The sequence below is a fragment of the Mauremys mutica genome, chromosome 7, assembly GCF_020497125.1.
Source record: "Mauremys mutica isolate MM-2020 ecotype Southern chromosome 7, ASM2049712v1, whole genome shotgun sequence".
Classification (NCBI taxonomy): Eukaryota; Metazoa; Chordata; order Testudines; family Geoemydidae; genus Mauremys; species Mauremys mutica.
Window position 1 is genome coordinate 5,522,937 of NC_059078.1, and position 9,303 is coordinate 5,532,239.

At 45.8% G+C, this 9,303-nt stretch overlaps 1 protein-coding gene across 1 annotated transcript; it reads right to left on the minus strand.

Annotated features, from left to right (window-relative positions):
- On the minus strand, positions 1 to 8,972 carry PSMD6 (proteasome 26S subunit, non-ATPase 6). The gene is made up of 8 exons (XM_045024677.1): positions 8,730 to 8,972; positions 6,719 to 6,924; positions 5,810 to 5,955; positions 4,323 to 4,542; positions 4,092 to 4,200; positions 2,950 to 3,118; positions 236 to 313; positions 1 to 105 (listed from the first exon to the last, which is right to left on the minus strand). Exons 1-8 carry the CDS (start codon positions 8,872 to 8,874, stop codon positions 9 to 11), a joined length of 1,170 nt encoding a protein of 389 aa, XP_044880612.1. The 5' UTR covers positions 8,875 to 8,972; the 3' UTR covers positions 1 to 8.
- Positions 8,973 to 9,303: the final 331 nt, after the last annotated feature.

The window sequence follows — 9,303 nt, forward strand, 5'->3', positions numbered from 1 at the left end:
AAAAAGTGTTACATATTAATTACTCTGGAAAGTTTCTGAACTCTATTTAGCAGCAAATCTCCTTTCTTGATGGTTTCTTGGTACTGCCAGTTCTTGCTATCGGGCCTACAAATTATGAAGAAAGGGATTTATAGTAAGAAGTCACATTAAACCATGACAAGCTTTTCAATAATGCTGTCAATTTAGTAACTGTGATTAGAATATACAGTGTTAAACCAGATTATAGATACTGTACCTGTTAGTTTCGACTATCTCATTTACTTTGTCTATTTTGCAATGCAGTCGCCCAGCTGCAATAAATCTTGAAAGCTCCCTAATTTAAAAAAAAAAAGTAGTATGTTAAATATATAGATGTTGCACAAAAGAGTTGCAGGCTCCCACAAGTGTCTTGTTTTCTTACCATCCCACTTTTAAAGAAACGCTTTAAAGTTCTTTTTCCCCCACCGCTATTTTTAGAAGGGCCTTTCATGTTCCACCTTTGCTCATCTACTTCCTTTTCTTCTTTTAAGCTGCACCTCATTTGTTTGGACGTTAGGAGGTGGTGGTGTATTGTGTACACTTCGTTTTTATTCTATTGTACAGCTCCTTAGCATTTGACATTGTCTACAGTTACATTAGTGGAATGGCTCCAAGGCAGGGCAACTACAAAATTAGATGCTATTACATTAAATAACAATGTTATTGCTTCCTAAAAGCTAAAGATTACCCTTATACTCTGAACCTGGGCAAGAACTCTCTATTCAGCCCAGGCTCCCACTGAAGCCAATGGGAGTTTTGTCCTGTCACCGAGTGCAGAGTGATGTATTTCATGCTTTGTGTAAAGTCACCTTTCAGTTCTGGAGGTTGAAGTAAGTTGTCAGAAGGCCACAATGCAAATATGGTTACCCCACCATTTCTATTTCTCCTACTACAAACCATGTCAGGCCCATTCAATCCAAAATCCATGTATGTCTCCCTTAACCTCCTGCTACACCTAGTGCAAGCATGCTGCGGCTACCAAACCCTTCCTATCACCTCCTGATGTTCTGAGCCAGTTGGAGGAGCCAACAGACTCCTTACCAGCTCTGAGCACTCCCACTTCCTCCTCCTGCACATCTGTTCTGATTCTGCTGTTCTGCTATCCACCAGCAGTGTTAAATGAACTATCCTCAGTGATGGCCAGTAGCACCTGTACTCAAATTACTCTGATTAGACAGTCCTCTTCCCCGTTGCCACTGCCCTCCTCTACCTCTGAAAAATTCAATCGTACAGCCTACTTCTCATGTTTCAGCCCTTCCTATAACAGAGAGTAGCCTTACTACACATTTATACCCACCCTAGTCCCTTGCCTGAAAGTCCCCCCCCCCAAGTTATTAAAAACCATTAACATTTCTAATGTAGAGGAAAGCAGAGAGTAGTTTGTGACTTGCTCGCCACCATTTCCTAAGATCATGTGGTTAAACCCTGAATCCTTCCAGTAAATAGTCCATTAGAATGTGAACAAACAGCAGAAGAGACTGATGGTATGGAGGAGTCAAAAACTGGACAATAAGTGGAAAACCTGTCTGACTGCCTGGCATTGAAAATAGCGGACTTAACACAACCTGTCAACAATTGTGTGTTTTTCTAAGAGAAACAGTACAAAATAGTTTGCCATTTCCCAGTAGCCCTGCATGTTAGATTGTTTGCTTAATAAATTGCTGCTCACTTTAATTTTGTTTCCTGGTCCAACTAATTCTTATGAGGTCATATCGCAATAAAACCAACTAGAGTGGTTTATTATGGATCAAAGTGTGGATACTAAGGAAAAAATAATGCTGGTGCTGAGCACGTGACTGTAAATTGATAAGGATTGGTTAAACTCTTCCTGTTGGTCTGTTTCCAGAGAACTGTTTGTGGCTAGGAAAGAAGTGACAATGAAAACAAACAAATCCATAGTAGAGCATGACAACATGAATAAGTACCTATAGTAAACCAGGTAAGTTACAATCATTAATATCTACTCTCTCACTATTAATAGAAACTGGTATAACTTAAGTGCTGATCTCATTAATATGATTATATTCAGTTTCCGTTCAAATGTTCTTTTTTTTGCTTTACTAATTTATTTATGTACATTTCAGTCAGGACTCAGATTCCTGCCTATTTTTTCTTAATTGGGAATATTTAAAAAAAATACTTATAGACGGAAGCAAGTTATTCCTCTAGAGGTATTCAAACACAAGCTGGCTGTTATAGGTATCAGAGGTAAATCCACTAATCTTTCACCCTAGATTTAGCTTCAAATCCCAATTTAGGTCACAGTGAAAACTAGTTGTAGTTCCAGTTCTAAGGTGAGACCAAACAAGTGCAGGCTGAGGTGTGAATTTTGGAAAGCTTGCACAACAGCTGCCTACACTTTACCTGATTTAAACCACAAATATCAGGTCCAATCTACACAGCAATTATAGGTGAGTCAGGCAATCCAGTTAAAACTTGTAGTGAAGATGGAACTTAAGTGTCCCAAAACTGAAACAAGGACAGTCAAAATTTAAAGAACATGATGAAATCTTATCTACATCATAACTTTTAACTGTGTTATATCCTTGTTCCCTAAATTCAATTGTATTCATCCAGATAGCCCTTGGTCTTATCATTTAAAGAAAAAAATATTTTCTTAGGTATCTATCTCATGATGCTTCACGTGTAAAAACTAAATATAAATTTCTTATGCAGAGAGAAAAAGAAATATTGGACAATTAATTTTTTTTAAACAGACTAAAGTTAAACTGATTTCTACACTTAAACATGAGACTAGTAAAAAATAATCTTGCATGCATACACAGATAACTTGGTTTGTGGATGGTCTAAGTAAATACCTCTTCTCTCTATTTGGTATCGTTTGTTTATTTGTAGCAGGATCATTGTAAACTTGTTACTTTTTAAATGATGACTAAAGTCTCTAACTTACAAAAGTTACTTTTAACTTACTGATCTATGAATTCTACACCGACTCCAAAAGCTTCTGCCATGTACCCTAGTGTCAGTGACCGGTAGGATTCTAGGAGCTGGCTGTATGCATGGATTCTCATTTCCCGTACGTAATAACGATAGTGAGGAGCAAAAAGCCAATCTTTTTTCATCTCTTGCTCTACAATAGCTGAAAAGATAAAAATCACAAATACAGTCTATAATCTTAGAGTATATCTATTCTTGCTTATTACAAAAAAACAGAACAAAACACAAAGTTCAATAAGCAACATGATATGGTATGTGATTGTACTGGATCCCTGTGTCCCGTACGTGTACATTGAGATACAAAGGCACAATCCAAGTAGATACTCACATTTTTGATAGTACTTGGTTTGTGTTTGCTTTATCAAAACTTGTTCTTAAGAATAGCATAGTTGAGGGTAAGACTAGTTTTCTATTGAGAGGGTCTTAAATTGGCTTTAAGAAACTACAGATGCTTCAGGAGCTCTTGGATAGCTCAGTGGTTTGAGCATTGGCCTGCTAAACCCAGGGTTGTGAGTTCAATCCTTAAGGGGGCCATCTGGGGCAAAATCAGTACTTGGTCCTGTTAGTGAAGGCAGGGGGCTGGACTCTATGACCTTGCAGGGTCCCTTCCAGTTCTAGGAGATAGGTATATCTCAATAATTCCCATTTTAATAGAGTTAAGTACTACTAAGGTCTCAATTCTACAACCAGGAATCTTGTATTTGCACACAGCCTATAGGTCTGACCACAGAATTAGGACCAAAGATAGCAAACTGGCTCTTTGATCGCACCCTATAAGATGGTGCTAGGTGCCCACACTGTAAGAACCTTCCCTCATCCAACCAGATGCCATCTTCCAGAATGCGCATTTTATAAGAAACATTTTAGAGAGCCATAAATCCATGCAAGAGCAGCTTACTCTGCCTCACTGTGCTGCAAAGGGAGAGTGATATTTAGGAGTGATTCACCTAAAGCAAATGGAGGAGTTTAACTGTCAGGGGTTTGACAATACTAACTACACCTGCAGCCCATCCCCATGGCAATTCTACAAAACTCAGCTATGATTTGCAGCAAGCTGCTCACAGGACCTAATGAGAAACACAGGGGAAAGATACTGGTGTATGAAATATCCTTACCTAATGACTGGAAGAAGACTGAATAACGACATTCATAGAGTGAAAAGAGATACTGTCGTACAGTTGGTAAACTATGCAACACTTCCAGAATCTCTGCCCCTTTAATAACCTGAAAGCAATCAAACAACATTTAGAAGTTTCAAATACTAGCGTCAGAGAGAGAGAGAGAGAGAGAAAAAATTAAGAATAATTTGATCAGCTTGAATCAGTGTAGTTGTTTGCTTTACTTGCCTTCTCTCTAAGGTCTGGTCTGTCTAATGCAATCATACTGACGTAGACAGTATATGTTACAAATGTTTTGTAATCCATAAGTTCATAGGATGTAAATGTTGAAACTGTATCAAGAAAGAGTTCTGCTGCTTGTTTGAAATCTCGAATAGCTACGCAGTAAAGACCTTGGTAGACTTTCAGACGATTTCTCCTGTCCCAGTCTCCTCCTTCCTCTATTAAACTTAAAACAAATAAGATATATATTTACTTGTTTTCTTTATCTGAAATAATGAGTACAGTACATTTAACAAGATTAGAGTGCATAAGGAAGTCTTAGTTATGAAGTGCACTATATCGTAACAATTAGGGCTTCAAAAATGCGCTTGTCAGTGGTAGATGGGATGCTTTCCTTGGTGAGGCCAGAATTCAAGCTACATTTTAAAAAATTAAAAAGTTTCTATCCTATTTAATTGTGATGCTAATCTTCCAAATGTGAACCTATGCAGTACTGTGATCCTGAGTCTACAGACACACACCTCCAATGCCTCTGTTGCTCATAGCTTTGTCCACCAGTAGTACACTATAATCATTTTTAAAAAATGCAAGGGGGGGGGGAGAACCCAAAACCTATGGGCAGCAGTGAAACTTTCAAGACCCATGTAATGCTGCTGTAGCCACAAGCAGCAACGGAGGCAGGGCCAGGAGCCATTCACAGGGGAGAACACAAAAAATAGTGACTGAGGGAAAAGTGAAGTCAAAGATCTCTCATTGCAACAGCCAAGATGAGGAGGAACCAGTAGTGGAGACCAGCTCATTGCAGCAGCCTGAAAGTGCCACGATGCTAAGGGGAAAAAAGTTCCTCTCCCTTCTAGCAGCTACAGGCAGGAAGAGGTTTGGAAATTCAAACTCAAACACAGGATAGCCAGGAGCAGACACAAAAGATTCAAGCCCCAGGTAGTGTCCAGGGGCAGCAAGCAGCCTCACAGAAATCCCAACACCTGCACCTCCCCACTCCCAGCAGCTGGAGATTGTAAGGGCACCAGCGTTTCTCCTATGGGATTGCCCCATGACTGACTGATGCAGCATCCACTCATCTTTCATATCTAACTCTAGCTAGTAGGTTTAGTCCTCTGGCTACTGGGTGTCTGGTAAGTTTTTCAAGCCCTGGTTATAATCGTTTGTGTCTTTCTTAACTTTACCCAGGACCATAATGTATAACAACTAGATTTAATTGCAAATTAGTAAATAATGAGAATACAAATGTCACTGTATTTTAATTATAAGCTCTATGTGGCAGGAACTCAGATTTCTTTCAGATTGCAAAGTGCACTGTGCACTTATCAAGAATAAGTACTATTTTTTAAAATTATTAACTAATAAGCCAAACCTATTCACTAGCAATCAGGCTATTCTATAGCTATCTTCAAAACTAGTGTTTTGTTAGACATATGCAACTAACGATGCTTTACTTCAAAAGGTGATATTTGCCACAAATCTAACAATGGTACCTTTTTGCCTTTTCAATATTCCGTGTGATGAGGTCATTATCCATGTAAAACAAACCAATTCTTAGAAGGTAGAACACAATATCCAGACGATGTCCCAGTGCCACAGTTTTGTCATATGTCTTACGAAAAGCAGTCAGAGCTCCTTCCTAACAAGACAATATTTTCTAATATTAGAACATAAAAAGGAACTGGCACCCCACTAAAATGTATCAAGGGAAGCTGCCTTGGGTGTTACCAGGGTAGTGTACAGATTTATCTTGTTGAAGGACATTTTAGCAGTACTGTGGGGGCAAAAAAACCACAGGCAACTGAAATGTGTCTTGGCACTTAAAAAAGCTGGCAGCCATCTTAGAAAGCCAGTTTAAACTAAATTAGCATGCTCTGATCAAGGTGCATCACCTACAACAGAACTGTACAACTGTCTATCCTAAATAATTAAAATACCAACCTTCTTCAAAAAAGGAGATTAATATTCACAACTTGTCAAAGTTTAAATCTGAAGTTCCAAAAGTTACTCTCAAAATACCTTAACAGAGTCCCCAATGATTATATGAGTACAGTAACTAACTCACTTTTCATATGCAATTATGATGTAACAGCTTAAAAACAAAACACTAGGTAGGTAGCAAATACTGTCTACAAAATGTTTTGAAAAGTTTTAAATGGCAAACTTTTATTTGTTCTCTTCTTAGTTTGCCTTTCACTTCCCAGTTTTACATCCCTTTCCTTTCCCTTGCTGCATTGCTTAGATCTCACCATTCACCCCACCCATGTGTGGTTCTATTTTCTCCAGATCATGAGTCAGCGGGCCTCCTCTAAATGGACAGAATGCATAGGAATTTTTCTGGTTTGAAAGACGAAGAATGATTTTAATGACAGCAGCCCAAGGAACCTGTGCCTTTAACTCACCTTGTCCCCAATTCGGCACAGGTACTCAGCCTTGGCCATCATTGCATCACGGATTTCACTCTCCCCCAAGATCTTTTCCGCATCTTCCAGTTCATTGTCGAGACGTTTCAACTCTTCCTCATTCGCCTTTTTCATCTTATTCAACAGCTCCATGTCCATCTGCCAGTCAAGCGGCTTGCAGAGTGCTTCATAGTATGGAGCCATATCTGAAAGAGAATTGGGGTTGCTCTTGCTGTCTTAAACATTGCTGCAGGATCCCATATCAACAGTCTGAAGTGCTAAAGGAAAACTCCCATTGAGGGAGGGATATAACCAGATCAGTTATCTGGAGCTGCCTGTTAAAAGGACATTTAGACATTATGCATTGAAGATTGTGTTTCAGGTTCTCTTCCTGTTTGACAGTCTCCTGCCTCTTATGCACAACTCATTCACTTCCCTGGTCCCCAGCCTGCTCTTTAGCTACTTAGAATATCAGGGTTGGAAGGGACCTGAGGAGGTATCTAGTCCAACCCCCTGCTCAAATCAGGACCAATCCCCAACTGGCCCTCTCAAGGATTGAACTCACAACCCTGGGTTTAGCAGGCCAATGCTCAAACCACTCCACCTGCCTCTTGTTATGTTACTAGTCTGGCTGCTTGGCTATTTTCTTTACTTGCTTATACAGGTCTATCGCATCCTACACTGGGGTTACGTTCCGCACTCAGCGCGTAAAGCGAAAATCGCATATAGTGAAAATTACATTGAGTGTAATAGTGGGCGGAATCACCCGCACTACAGGTACAGTATTAAAATTGTTGTTTTTCTCTTTTTTTTGTTTTCGCCGAGCGTGTAAAGCTGAAATTGTGCATGTTAAATGTGCATAAGATGTGACGGACCCTGATGCTGGACTGGCACTGCTAGGTGTTACTGCAAGATAAACAACCATTTCTCTTCAGCAGTAGAGACCATGAGGCACAGAGACTGAGATGTACCCACACCCCACAGAATAAGGTGATGCTGTGAACTCCCCCGCCCCTATGAGTGCTGGCAGGGCACACTGGGGGCCACAGCTCGTTACCGGAGAAGGGAGAGAAGCCCCAGGCTGCACCCCCTCAGCGGGGGAGGAAATGGGGTCTGAGGTTGGGGGGGATGTGGAGGGGGCAGGAAGGGGATTGGCGGGGGGAGGGAGGGGTTGGGAACAGGGGGATGGGACGGGGAGGTCGAAGGGAATGGGGACGGCGGGCTGGTGTTGGGGGATGTGGAAGAACAGAGTGGGGGGGACAGAAAGAGGGAGGAGGGTGGGGGGGAGGGGGCCGGAGAGAAGGGAGGGAACAGGGGTCAGAGTGGGGGCTGGGGCCAGGGAGAGGAGGAAGTGGGGGAGGGGGCCAAGGGCCCAGGAGAGGAGGGAATGGGGCAGGGGCGTGGGAGTGGGGTCCGGGGCAGGGGCCAGGAAGAGGAGGGGAGGGGAGGGAACGGGGCCCAGGGAGGGGAGAGAAGGGGTGGGGGAGGGGACCTGGGGGAGGAGGCAGTCGGAGGGGAGAGAACAGGACCCCGGCGGGGTGGGGGGGATCAGGGGCCGGGGCCCGGGAGTGGGGGAGGGGAGGGAGCGGGGCCTAGGGAGGGGAGAGAAGGGGTGGGGGAGGGGACCTGGGGGAGGAGGGAGTCGGAGGGGAGGGAACAGGACCCCGGCGGGGTGGGGGGGATCAGGGGCCGGGGCCCGGGAGTGGGGGAGGGGAGGGAGCGGGGCCTGGCGGGGGGAGAGCCCGGGTGGGCGAGGGGACCTGGGGGAGGAGGCAGTCGGAGGGGAGGGAACAGGACCCCGGCGGGGTGGGGGGATCCGGGGCCGGGGCCCGGGAGTGGGGGAGGGGAGGGGCCCAGGGAGGGGAGGGGAGGGAAGGGGTGGGGGAGGGGACCTGGGGGAGGAGGGAGTCGGAGGGGAGGGAACAGGACCCCGGCGGGGTGGGGGGATCCGGGGCCGGGGCCCGGGAGTGGGGGAGGGGAGGGGAGGGGAGGGAGCGGGGCCCGCACTCACTGTGGCGCCGCACGGCCGCCATGAGCTCCTCGCGCACGGCGGGGTCGGGGCGCTGCGGCCGCAGGCTGAGGAGGAAGCGGAGCTGGGCGATGCGCAGGTCGGGGTTCTTGGGCAGCCCCTCCTCCTCCAGGTTCTCCAGCGGCATGGCGGGGCCGGGCAGCGGGGCCGGCGGCGGCGGCGGGCAGCGGCGCGGCCAGTGACTCAGCTGCCGAGAGACGGAAACCGGCGGCGGCCGCTTCCGCCCGCCCGGGCCCCGACTCCGGCCCTGGCTCCGGCTCCGGCTCGCAGCGCCCCCTGCAGGCTCGGGGGAGCGGCCTCGCGGCCCCAGAGACCCCGCCGGCGCCGCGGCTCCCCTCACCCAGGGCCGGCTCCAGAGCCCAGCGCGCCAAGCGCCTGCTTGGGGCCGCGTCCCGGGGGGGGCGGCGCAGGCACGTCTGCGGGAGGGCCACCGGCGCCGCGGGACCGGCGACCGGCAGAGCGCCCCCCGGCGAAATGGCTAGAGCCGCCCCTGCCCCCACAACGCCCTAGAGACCCCCGACTCCGACCGCCCCATATCGCCCCCCGACACCCACCT

Coding starts and splice junctions, on each gene's coding strand:
- PSMD6 (XM_045024677.1), bottom strand. CDS start 8,874: ATGCCGCTGGAGAACCTGGAGGAGGAGGGGCTGCCCAAGAACCCCGAC. Junction 3,119..4,091: donor AGTCTTCTTCCAGTCATTAG/GTAAGGATATTT, acceptor TTATCTTTTCAG/CTATTGTAGAGCAAGAGATG. Junction 314..2,949: donor GGTGTAGAATTCATAGATCA/GTAAGTTAAAAG, acceptor TTTTTAAATTAG/GGAGCTTTCAAGATTTATTG.